Source organism: Ictalurus punctatus, chromosome 27 (assembly GCF_001660625.3).
Source record: "Ictalurus punctatus breed USDA103 chromosome 27, Coco_2.0, whole genome shotgun sequence".
Lineage (NCBI taxonomy): Eukaryota > Metazoa > Chordata > Actinopteri > Siluriformes > Ictaluridae > Ictalurus > Ictalurus punctatus.
In genome coordinates, this window is record NC_030442.2 from 998042 (window position 1) to 1011945 (window position 13904).

Sequence of the window (13904 nt, forward strand, 5' to 3'; positions counted from 1 at the left end):
CCCGACCCTGACCACCATTACAGAGTCCATTAAAACCAATACAGTTCCCATTATAACCATTACAATTGATATGCGGGTTCCCATTATTTATTTATCTGTATTTCTTTCAGCAGGGGTTTTTAGGTCTGATGTAATTGGTTGTGTGCTTTAATGCAGGTCTGCGCAGGTGCAGTTTCTCTCCCAGAGACTCCATCCCGCGTTTTCTCTCTCTCCTTTAAAACCCCTCCAAATCGTTGGATGGAAGAAAAAAAAAAAAGAAAAAAAAAGGGAAAAGGACAGCAGCTCAGCGAAAGCGTGCAGGAAGAATCAGGATCAGGAGGAGGAGGAGAGAGGAGACTTTCACTGGGGTGGGGGGGGACCGCCGCCTCCAGCGCACTCCATCCCGATATGATGAAGTGAGATGGGAGAAGCTATGGAGGCCCGGATGGTGGATCCATGGAGTTTGGCTTAAATTTTCAGCGCTGTTTTTTAACATTTCCCCCTCCTCGGATTAGTTTGCAGCTGGTTCTGGTGCTGGTTCTGGTGGTGGTTCTGGTGGGAAGGAGTGCAGATCGGTTTCGGATTTGCAAAAAATGCCGTTCGCCAAACGGATCGTGGAGCCGCAGCTGCTGTGCAGGCACGCCGTGCCCAACGATGACGGCTTGCTCTTCGAGGACCTGCGCTCCATCAGCAACGTGGCGCTCGCGCGCAGCCTCCGCCAGCTCGCCGACCTGGCCAGGCACGCGTGCTCCATCTTCCAGGAGCTCGAGGACGACGTCGTCGCCACGAGCCAGCGCGTGCGCCTGCTGCAAGGCAAAATAGGCCAAATGCAGCAGACAGCAGCGGCGCTCGACCCCAAACTGGAAGCCGTGCGTAAGTAGACTCTCTCCCGCATCGACTCCTATCTTCTACCTTGCAATATGTTCATAATAATAATAATAATAATAATTATAATAATATGTCCTTAAGGTATAGGTGAGCCCTTGAACACCCCCACCCCCCCCAGACTTCCACATTATCATGTATCACACGCCTGCATGCGTAACCAGCACCTGCGTCGCGCCCCAGTTGCGCGTTCGCCTCCCCATGATCCAAACTGCCACTAAACAGTCGCGCTCTAATGGATTTGTCGATTTTTACACGTCGCCGTGGTCCCGAGTAAGTGGTGCTGATTGTTCTCGGAGGTTTCAGGGTGAGGGAGGTGCGCCATGGCTGCTCTGGGTTTAATATTAATAGGAAAATGTTCCGTGTGCATGCACTGCAAAAAAAAAAAAAAAAAAAAAAAAAAAACACATTCCAGGCTTCATTCGTTTTATATCCGTAGAGCCTTTTCATCTAAATTGTATGTGGCCTTAAGCTCAATAATGTAGGAAGTTTATATGCAGGATGAGGTACATCATTGTAATACATGGGCATGTTTATGCAGTAGGCGCTCTTGTTTAATTCACATCTGGCACTCGGGCTGGAAGGGGATTTTCAGAGAGGGCTGTATTTCTGTGATTGCAAGAAGATGCTCAGGTGCAGACGGAGGAGCGGTGCATCCAGCACTCCAGTTGCTGGCTGGAAATCATCTGCACTCTGTGGTATGTGACCATGGGTTTTCGTTGTCAAGCAGCCTGCGGTCTCAGAGCGACATGAGCGAACTGATTTGGACAGGGAAAGATTAAGCCATGTAGGTCAAACGAGAGAATAATCTCTCTCTTTATTTTTCCGTGTAGGGTCTGATCAAAAGGGAAATGAGTCCTCTTTTTCGTGCTCCCTCCACCCACTCAGGCTGACCCCTCATCTCCTGTAGGGGGATGCAAACCAAAGAGACATCACATCAAAAACAAACGCTATGAGCACTAATAGTGAACGTCAATGGATTAGGGCAACAAGACAGTGCCAGAATATCGTTCATAAACTTTCATGTACTTTAACCAGGCTTATTATGCGTGGCCTGGCCATGCTTAAGCCATCTTCGCTGAGAGAGCGTGTCTGCTTTTGGTATGCACCAGAGAGCACAGCGTGGGTTCTCTTTGTTGAAAGTCCCCCAGAGAGCTTCAGCAGGACTGAGATAACACCGGCAGACTGGCTGGCCTTGTCGCTGCACCCCTCCCCAAGCCCAGTTTGGCTGGTGAGAGTCTGAGTGTCTCTCCACAGGGGCAAAGGTCATGTCAGCCATGAGCTTTGGTCTAAAGGTTGTTCTTAGGTCAGGTAGCCAAACAGCCACCGAAAGCCTCCTAGTTTATAATTACGGTTCCAGGACCACCATTTCACACATGGGTCTAATCTCCGGCTGCGTCTCAATCAGCTCCCTAGGTCGTGAATCGGTATATCATGTACACGAGTCCGGGCACTGGTAAGGACCTGGCTCACTACACGTTGAGACACTGATGACTCAGTGTCCGGATACATGATTTCGTACTAACAGTTTGAGCGCTACAACAACTATAACAAAATACTTACGTTTGTAAACGAAGTCGGCTGAGAGTTTGTCTGCCATTTTTGTCGAGGATTTAGAAAATATGACGTCATTTCCAGTCCGGGAACATAGTGAGCGTCGATGCTCCCTGGTTTATGCCGTGCATCGTGGGATTTTTTTAGGGAGCGAACGTCCCAGTGCACCGGAAGGATTTTGCGATTGAGATGGACTTAAAATGGCCGACTTCCCGATCAGCGCCCCGGCTACTGAACTAGGGAGCTGATTGAGACGCACCCTAAGAATGCTGAATGTCAACGCAATCATCTTGAGGGAAGGAAGTGATTTCAAACTTGACTTGATTCAATATGACAAGATCTCCCTGAACTTGTGCAGGATCAAACGGATTGCCTCGAGCTATCTTGAAACTCAAAGAATAAACTCGGACTTGCAGAATCCTTCTGTGAGTGATATCATGAGTAGCGTGAGAGGAAAAGAAGAAAAAAAATACAACATGGCCGAAAATCCTTCTTTTTACATTTCTATTTTGGTGCTGTGAAAAATAGGAGAGGAGAAATAGGAGAATCTGATTGGTCGGAAGGTGTTGATTAATTTTCTGTGACAGAAGCTCTGACCGTAGCGCCAGCTGTAATTCAGATCATAAGGGTTTATATTAATGTACGCGTTCTAATACGTTATCGTTTCTATTTTAACAGCTGATTCACAGGGACTTGGATGCCAGACGCTCCAGAAAAAAAAAAAAAACAATGTTATTTAACAAAGAAAGATGTATAAATCATTGATATGGTAAAGCAGAAAGTTGATTTAATTGAAATTGTTGGAAAATCACTGGGGTATAAGGAGAATAAAACACGTTGTGACGTGCTGTTATTGTAAAATATACTCTGTCACGTCAGCCACTGTGCTGGATTCCGTACTTATCCGAATTCGAAATCCCCATAACAGATACGTGAAACGTACCGTTCTGCTGCTGCCTCGAGCGGCGTGTTGATATGACGAGCGTGTCGACATGTTCGAGGTGTGGGGTCGGGCCTGACCCGAGCCGGTTTGATTAATCGCTAACGAAAGTCCGACGTAAGCTTGTGCAAACACGCTACGAAAAACGAGAGCCAGTGTGTGGTCCCGGGACGTGTGTGTTGGCGTTTATGTGGGTTGGTGTATAATATCCCATGCGAGCGTCTAATAAGAGGAGACGGACTAGGCGTTTTTGTGAGCCTGCTGCGTTTTGCAGTCAAAATAAACACACTGAAATGTATGGTCTCCAGGCTGAGATTGAGGTTTTAAAAAAAAAAAAAAACGCTTGGCTTAGTGAAGCTGTAATTTAGATGGCAGACGCATTATTCCCAGTCAAATAGTCCACTTCTAAACGTAGAAATTAGCTTCACGCTACAATCAGTATCTGTTGGTGCAAACACTTGTTACGTGTATTGAAACGGTGTGTTTCTACAGAGAGCTCACAGAGTTCTATAAAGATATATTTTTACATCATTGTTCATGTAACGTAATGGCATGTTCACTGATGTTTTACGTACACAGTAATGCACACTTTGGTAGTAACGATGCTTAGATAAAACGTTATTAACAGTAACTGTAGCTCAAATACTGGATGATGTTTTTTTTTTTTTTAAAAATTCTAACACTCTAGATGTAGTTTGGTCCTAAACAAAGCAAAGTAAACTGCCAGCTTAAATGTTAAAAATGCTTAAAAATTCCAAATGAAATTTTTATTCATTGTTGTTTACCATATTTCATAAATATGAAAAGTCTTATTAGATGATAGAGCTCTGAATTTTTGTTTAGGTCTAAGTACTAAATGACCGAAAAAAAAAAATAAATAAAGTAATATCTTTCCTGAATGTTCTGTTTTCTTGTAATTCTAGGTAGATTAATTCTAGGGAGAACTCTCGGATCAAATATGATAGCTTGAAAATAATAGTTTTTTTTTAATTGTGTATGAAAATGAAATTAGCGATTTATGTAAAAACCGTGTGTGCTTTATTAGACGATTTTGAATAAATGAACAAGACATTCTGTAGACGTGATCAGTTTTAATATTTCAACACTGATCTAGCCTCATACACTAGTTCATTACAAGAACTAGCAGAAAGAACTATTGTTCAAAACAGAACCAAGACTTGAGACTTGACTTGGACCTCAGGAACTTAGACAAATGGTGGGAACGTAATGTAAAGCAAGATATTTCATATCATATGAAACACATAAGGAATAAAAAAACGACAGAACCCCCGCCCCCCCACTCGCAAAAACACTCTTTCCTGTGTGTCCGAAAACCTAAAGTAAAAGCTCTGACCTTGGAGACTCCTTCCATAATTTTTAAATAGACGTTGCAGCACAGGAAACTTCATCATATTAGTAGTTACACGCATTTTTCTTAAGGTGGAAATATGTGGGTGGAAAAGACACTTCAAATGATGGAAGCTTTGGGCTGTGAACTGGGACGACTGCTGCTGCTGTTCTAGAACACTAATCAACACGTGCTGACCAATCAGAATCAAGAATTCTACCCCCCGTCTGGTCTAAATCAGACATGGGTTCATCCATCATTCCCAAAGAGATTACAGTCCTGCTCACGGTCCTGTACAGAAGGGCGGTAATTGCACAGGTGTGTAAGTGCTCAGGATGTGTGGTTTAGCCTGAGGCTATAGTGCGTTTGAAGCTAAGATGATTATGGTACTTTGGGAACGGATGACGAAGCAGAACGTTAGGCTTGCACCTTCATCAAAGTACCTTTCCGTAGGTACTTTTTCTGTCTCGGCATCTTTGACTAGCTGCAGTCCTTGCTGATGTTGCACTCCAAGGCAAAAGAAAAGTCACTGGGGTAAAGCTTCAGATTTCGATATTCTTGTGTCAGGTGAATCATTTATGAAATATTATAAAATCATTAGTAGTAATGAAAATAATTGGCAGATATTAGACTGTTTATTTATGTAGTTGTACAAACTTGTACAAAACAATTTAATTACACAGTAAATTGAAAAAAAAAAAAAAAACATCTCCATGTGCAGTGGTTCAGATTTCGGTTCCTTTGAATCTAAGCAGAATTTTAGAAAGGAGCTGCATCCATGTAATTAGTATGGGTTCAGTTTTTTTTTTTTTTTTGATAATGATTCATAAAAAGTCCGGTTTCACGCAGTATCTAAAGAAGCGCCACTGATTTGTTTCGCTTAGCACCAGTGTGTCATTGTTTATAACTGAAATGCTTACACCTGCTAATGCAAGGTTTTGGGAATGAGACCCGAGTCTACTCATGTCTCGCAGTGACAGTGCAGTCGAATTCATCTAGACTTTACTGAAGCTCGATCTGATATATTAAATTCCGTTTCATTTTTTTGGTAACTGTAATTTGTAGGTATTGTCACAAAGCAGTTTTACAGAAATTAGGATACAGCGCCCTCCACTAATATTGGCACCCTGGGTAAATATGAGCAGAGAAGGCTGTGAAAAATTTGTCTTTACTGTTTAATCTTTTGTTACAAAAAAAAAAATCACGAAAATACTCTGCTCAGATGGATATCAAACAATTGCAAACAAAACACAGGTTTATAAAAAAAAATATCTTTGTTAAATATAGGTGTGCAACAATTATTGGCACCCTTTTAGTCAATACTTTGTGCTACGTCCCTTTGCCGAGATAACAGCTCCGAGTCTTTTCCTATAACGCTGATGAGGTTGGAGAATACATGGCGAGGGATCTGAGAGCGTTCCTGCACACAGAATCTCTCCAGATCCTTCACATTTCAGGTCCACGCTGGTGGACTCTCCTCTTCAGTTCACCCCACAGGTTTTCTATGGGGTTCAGGTCAGGGGACTGGGATGGTCAGGGCAGGAGCTTGATTTTGTGGTCAGTAAACCATTTCTGTGTTGATTTTGATGATGTTTTGGATCATCGTCCTGCTGGAAGATCCAACCACGGCACATTTGAAGCTTTCTGGCAGAGGCAGTCAGGTTTCATTTAATATCTGTTGATATTTGAGAGTCCATGATGCCATGTATCCTAACAAAATGTCCAGGTCCTCTGCAGAAAAACAGCCCAAAACATTAAAGATCCTCCTCCATATTTAACCGTGGGCATGAGGTACTTTTCCATACGGCTCCCTCTCTGTGTGCTCCAAAACCACCTCTGTGTTTATTACCAAAAAGCTCTATTCTGGTTTCATCTGACCGTAGAACCCGATCCCATTTGAAGTTCCAGTAGTGTCTGCACACTGAAGACGCTCGAGTTTGTTTTTGGATGAGAGTAGAGGCTTTTTTCTTGAAACCCTTCCAAACAGCTTGTGGTGATGTCGGTGACTTCAGATTGTAGTTGTGTGAAGCTCAACAACCTTTTGCTGCACATCACAGCGATATTCCTTCCTCTTACCCATTGTTATGAATGACTAAGGGAATTTGGCCTGTGTGTTACCTCATATTTATACCCCTGTGAAACAGGAAGTCATGGTTGAACAATTTCCTGTTCCTAGTCACCCAGGTGTCCTTAAAGGTTTTTAAAATATCAATGGGAATATACTTCAAATATATTTTTCTCATAGGAATTCATAAGGGTGCTAATAATTGTTGCACACCTATATTTAACAAACATATTTAATTTTTTTTGATAAACCTGTTTTGTTTGCAATTGTTTGATATCCATGAGAGCAGAGTATGTCTGAATTTTTTTATATGTAAATGTGTTGATGCTTAACAAAGACTCTGCTGCAGAGATTACATTTAGATCGGACATTAGCCCAAATATTATATCCCTATGTTAATTAATTATTATATCCCAAATATTATTAAATGACATATCTCACGATATATTACGGTTTCTCTAAAACTGATGAAAAAATTCTCATCGATACATGACTGCTGTGTGAGATTGAACAGAACTATCACAAAAGATGAGAACAAGAAAAAGCGTAACACTGTCGAAGTGAGAACATGATTACAAAATATTATTAAACATTCAACTTCGATTCAACTTCAAGCTTCAGGAAACGACAGACGTACCTCCTTTTTAAGTTCTTCATCTATTAGTTGGGCTGATGCTTGTTCTTCTCAGATAATACTGGACTATTGAACTTTCAGATGACGAGCGACAAAATCACCCGGCACCAACTACGCCACGATCTTCCGTCTCACATTTAGAGCTGTAATTCAATCCATCTCAAATCTGGCGAACACAGCCACCGAGACGAACCACTGTATGAGAAGTATAGCGGTTTGTGCAGGCATAGAATCGGACACATTTACTGAAACAAATACAGTAACGTATTATCTGTGAGAGAGCTACACTGTGACATGCTGACGAGGGCGGTCCTACACGTTTTCATCATAAGATTGAGATTTTCTCAAAACTGTAAAAAAAAATAAAAAATTTGTTTTTTAAAGTGTTCATGACGCAACACGACAAACAGTCAAGCAGCATTCCTGTCAGATCTTGACTCTTCAGAAATATAGACCCCCAACCACATGATACATGCGTTGACTGTAAAACTCTAGCATAGAACTGATGCTGGAGATTCAGTACTCCAGCGTAACAGCACGAACTCCACAGTGTGTAATGTGTAACGTGTAATGGAGGGACTGGCTTGCCAGCTTGTGTGCTTGCCAGCTTGTGTGCCATGTAAATGCCATGTCCTCAACACTGTGTCTGCTTAGTAATAGAAACCTTAGGGAGATGTGGCCAGACCTTTTACCAGGCCTCACTGCTGCACCCCCCCTCCTCACTCTTGCTCAGCTCAGAGTGGCCCTGCAGCGAAATTCATTGTCCTGTTGGTTTATTAGGCCAGCTTCACACAAACAAATATAGAGGCACATACTAGTGCTTGTGGACAAGCAAACAGCACTCAGTGCACACATCACGCTTCTTACTCGAGCTAACAGAAAAGCAGCGTGCCATTCTGATGATCATCATCATCCACGGGCCTCCAGTGACCTGGAAGTGAAGGCACGGTGGGTAAAACATCATCCTTGTTGTTTTGGATAGCATCGTGGAGCTCCGATTGGCCAGCCTCTGGTCTTACAGCATAAGTGCTTTTTCGCTACACACACACACACACACACACAGCCTTTAAGAAGCACAGAAAAGGTTTAGTTTAAGGAGATGTATATGTAGGATTTATGTAGCAGGTAGAGGGTTTTCCACCTTTCAGTTTCTCAGCAATGACGAGCTAGACTTTTCTGTCTTGTTAACTTCAAGAAAGAAAAAAATAAAGACGGAAATGGCTGTTTATAGCTGCTATAATGTGTATAAGTGATAACAGGAATGAACTTGAATCTAGCTAACAATGAATAAGATGTGTTCTGTAAGAATTTTTTTTTTTTTTAATGTAATTGCTGTGGTGTAAGAGGAATCAAACGTTTCAGGAAATACTGCCAAGTCCTTGCAGAGAGAGTTTGCAGAATTGATGGAAAAGTAGAGTTGAAGGTTGAAATCGTCAGGATCCACCGTAGAATTTCACCCTAGACATTTCTCATCGAACCTCGGTAGACTTGTAATTACAGGCTCATTGTGATGAACTCCTCTGAGACATGCTGTTGATGTTAGGGCAGACTTTTTATTTATTACCGTTTCTGACACCGCCAGATGGATCGGTTCAAACGGTCATGAAGAGATCCTCACTGCAATGTTTGCCCTGAGGTGCGTTTTGGCCTAACAACGGGGTTAAGACAATGTGGTGGAAATGAGTGTTAAACAACTTCCTCTCAAGCTATCCATCATGAGACATCACAGGAAGTGCTGAGAGGCAACTCTTACGGTGCAGTCTCAACCCAACGTGTGTTGCAGATTTCGACGTGTGCAGCTGCCCGATTGATCACATGTTGGACGTGATCACGACATACCTGCGTATTATTAAAAATAGTTGACTGATATTGTTGAGCTTAGATAGCTAGCTTGGCTACCATTATTTAACACGACTTATTTAAATACCTACACGTGTGAAGGAATATATGCTCCTAATTATAAAGAAGGCTGTTTTCCTTTTGATTTTAAAGAATTAAATGCATAAAAACTATTTGCTCTGAAATTGGCTTAGCCATTATCCCCAAACTGTTTTTGGGAACCACACAGTTGTAAAGAATGTCTTTGTATGCTGTAGCACTACAATTTCCCATTACTGGAACGGTGAAGCCGAAAGCTGTTCCAGCATGACAGTGCCTTTGTGCACAAAGCGATCTCCATGAAGACATGGTTTGCCATGTTTGGAGTGAAAGAGCTCCTGTACAGATCCCGCACCTCAAACCCACTCAACACTTTTGGGATAAACTGGAACTTCAACTTCACCCCAGACTTCCTCAGTGCGTGACCTCACGAACGCTCTTGTGGTTGAATGAGCAAATCCCCACAGCCACATTCCAAAATCTAGTGGAAAGCCTTCGCAGAAGAGTGAAGGATATTATAACAGCAAAGCAGGAAGTAAATCTGGAGTGGGATGTTCAAACAGCAGATATGAGTGTCATGGTGCCCACAAGCCTTTGGCGTTATAGTGTAACACAAATCAGTCAAATTGGTGGAAGAAATGTCTGCATCCTGGACTGACTGTTATTCCTTTGGCGAATAACTACGTTACTTTTGTCCAAAGGGCCAACATCTACATCGTTTTTTTTTTTTTTAAAACTCTCGGGCGTTTCCTCCTGTTGTGCAAATCAGCTACATAAATAGTCCTTTTTTTTTCTTACTAAGGCAGAGTCTTTACCCGTAACGCCTCCCAATTATTTCCTGGGAATCCCAGTAAGAATAAACTACTGTCCAATTAATTGCCATTACATTTCCATACAAAATGCTTCGAAAGGGGTAATGAAATTCAATAAAATCACTCTGGGTATTTAGACACCAGTTCAGAATAATTAAAAAATACGGAGATCTGCATATATAAAAAAAAAAAAAAAAAGGAGTAACAGTCTGTCTTTCTGCACCTCTCTACTCTACTTCTTTTTCTTCCCTCGTGTTTATAATGGCCTCAGCAGTGTGTCTCAGTGAAATACGATGAATAAATGTGGCGCCGTCACTCAAACGTCCGCGTGATGACGGAGAGTTTAGGGTCCACCCTCATGAATAATTAGTCAGGACAGCGGGGTCACTGCCATTCCCTTCTTTTGTTTTTCTAACAGCCAGATGCATATGAGGAGATTAACACAGGAACACACCTGGGCCTGAAGTTAGGAAGGGGGTTGCTGATATTAATCTCTGTGGTCTTTGTCTTACTGCTTAGCTTACCATCACCAAATAGTTTATGATTCTTTGGCTTTTCGTTTCTTTTTCTTTTTTTTTTGCACCGTTTAGCATTTAATTCTAATTTTCTTTTCAGTAGACATCAGATTTATCCAGGCTAACAGCTTTTACTGTGGTTTAGTTTGGTTTTTTTTAACAATAATTATGAAACGGACAATATACCGTATATTATCTTAATTTATTCATAACTTCAATGAGGTTCACCTCAGTTTTAAGAAAATGTGTATTTATATTAAAATAAACTCACAAAAAATTCAAACTATGTACATAGGTGCATTCGTGGGATTGCAAAAAAAAAAAAAAAACCTGCAGAGGTCATGTGACTGACTAAAAATCACATTTAAAAAATTTAAATAAAATAAAAAATGCTTAAAACATTATTACACAATATATATATATACATATATACATACATATACATATATATATATATATATATATATATATATATATATATATATATATATATATATATATATATATATATATACACATATATACATATACACATATATATTATATATATATATATATATATATATATATATATATATATATATATATATATAGAAAGTTGAGTATAAAGCTTCATGGTGGAAAAAAGTGTCTTGTTGTTGTAAAGTTTTGATTGAATAACTGTCAGAGAATATAACAGTTAATTGTTTGGCAGAATAAAAAATAAATGATTTGACTGTTCAGTCCACCAAACAAGGTGGAGACCAAGATGGATTGAGGGATGGGAATTACAACACACCCGTGTTTTACTGGGTCTAGACAAAGATAAACAAATGGATCTGGGAGAACACTCTAGCCCATGGTAGATCCTCCAGAAAGTGACGTCCCATCTTCCATCACTTTAGCAGAGTGAGAGCACAAGGGAAGCCCTAAAAACCCTCATCCTAAAAGCACGCCTATAAAACTTCCCAGCATGCCCACTTGGTGACATGATGTGTGATTTAGGGGTTAGTGGCAGGTGTTGTCTCACCCCCGAGGAATATGACTAGCTTTGCTGACTTTCCATTACCTTATCTTTCACCATGAAACCTCACTGGCTCTTTGGTGTCTGAACGTATCACCTTGTCTGGCATTTTAACACCGATCTCTCATTACCTTGATCTTAAAAACGTGCCTGGACAAATATAGGAGAGTCAGGTTGCAAATTTAACACGATTTTTTTTTTTTTCTTCATAAATCATGAATCTTTGAACATGCATGTACAATAATTTTACATATTTAATACATCCCTGAATAAAACAGTAGAGAGAGCCGAGTAGCGTCGACAGTTTTTCTGCCTCTTAGCTGTCTGTGTGCCCTACTTTCATACGGCTTCTGGCTTTGACGGTACTTTTAATGTTTAATGCCCTTTGATTTGCACTGGAGACACATCAAGGTTCTCAACAAGGCTTGTCGTAGAGATGCTTGCTTGCATGATGGAAAGGCCTTATACACGCCCCAGAAAGAAAAGGTCGTGAGGAGAGGAAAATTTACACCATAGCCGAAAAAAAAGAAGATATATATTCAACCAAGTAATGTGGGAAAACTTTAGGTAGCTAAGGCTAACTAAAAACAGCTTTATTCCTAAGCTCACAGATGTTATGTAGCATGATAAGAACTCTGCTCATACAAACTAGCTGAATGCTAACAGTCAGTTGTCACTACAGGTCGACTGATAGTGGATTTTAAGTTGGGCGGTACCTGCCGATTGGAATTTACTACAAAAATAAACAGTACTGACTGTACCATGAAAATGTACTGTACATAAAATAAATGAATATATAAATAGTAATATACATTAACTATTAATAAATATTAAAGTAAATAAAAGATTTACATCCAGACAGAAACAAAAAGTAACACTCCACATAACAAATAAAAATAGAGACGTCCAAAATGAATCAAAAAACACTTCAAATAACACCACAAAATTTGTCAGCGATAGTTTTTATTTCACCTCTAGAGGCCGCTCTCGTACAGCGGACCCTTCTCAGCCTCTCTGCAACAGACCGGCAACTGGGAAAAACTATCGGTGTGTTTTTTATCGGTGCTGATTAATCCGCAAAACTGATCAATCAGTCGACCTCAAGTTGTCACAATACAAACTGCCTTAATGAATACAAAGTGTACGTAGCAGCAGATAGAATACTGTAGCTACGTTTCCATCCAAGTTGCGAATAAAGCACTGTTTCCATCCTATGTGTTCAAGAGAACAAAATCGTCACTTCCGGGGAAATCACTTCCTCGTCATCTATCCAAACATACCTCTCGCTCGCCGCCGTTTTTACTTTTTCTGAGCCAATTATCCAATCACATGATTTGTTGAAGCAAAGTCTTTGATTTTTTTTGTTGCGCATCCAGGAATTTATTCAGTAAATGCGTTTTGTACATTCGTAGTTTATGCGCGTGTCTTCTAATCGAATAAAAAAAAATTATCCACCTAAATTTTTTTTAAATGCTATCCCAAAATTCGTCTGTGTTTAAGTTTAGATTTGGTAGTGATTTGAGATCAACTCCTTGAAGCTGTCTAATTCTAAAAATTTTGCACGTGACTTGTTTGAAAATGTAGGAAGTACGATTTTTTCTTTTAAAATGTGGACAGTAAAAGTCAAAAGTGTTACGTGAAAGAACAACTCAAGTAAAGCAAAGGTGTTTTTTTTTGTTTGTTTTTTTTTTTTAAACAGACTTAAGTATAGTAACAAAGTAGTTGTACTGTTGCTTCCAACCTCTGAGACTGCTTCAGTGAAGTACATCTGAAATCTTTTTTTTTTTACTTCACTGTGGTTGTTTTATTGAGTCTAGATTTCCGTGGACAGAGAAACCTCCTGAATTTTCCCAGACTACGCTGGTTTCCCAAAAGCATCCTGTTCTACCGCAGTACATCAGACAAACGCTTTGAAGATGACATTATTATCATACCACCAACACACATAAGTTATGCAGACTACATATTGCGGTATAAGATATGCATCGGCGTGTCACCACAGGTTTCTGTGACTGATGCGAGGAATTCCGTTATCCATGTGGCCGGGGATGTGGGACCTGCTTCCTCTGGGCATGTTGATACCTGTAGGAATTCCCGTGGTTGACTGAGACGTGGGTTTTTGGTTTGGAATTAGAGGGTAGGGTAAATAGTTGGTGGTCTGTGTTTTATTTCTCAAAGAAGGTTAGAGGTTCTTAGCTGTGTTTATAAAGCAGCCTATATAAATCATGGAGAATAATTACAGTAAATAAGGCTTGTCCTTAGGCATAGATTTTCAGTTTGTATGTTACTTG

General features: G+C 40.4%; 1 protein-coding gene across 1 annotated transcript in view; it reads left to right on the plus strand.

Annotated features, from left to right (window-relative positions):
• Window positions 1-305: 305 nt before the first annotated feature.
• Window positions 306-13904, plus strand: part of nhsb (Nance-Horan syndrome b (congenital cataracts and dental anomalies)) — a 57042-nt gene continuing 43443 nt past the window's right edge. Inside the window, exon 1 of the mRNA XM_053676589.1 lies at window positions 306-852. Within this exon, the coding sequence (XP_053532564.1) occupies window positions 573-852 (280 nt within the window). The 5' untranslated portion in view covers window positions 306-572. The remainder of the gene's footprint in view (window positions 853-13904) is intronic.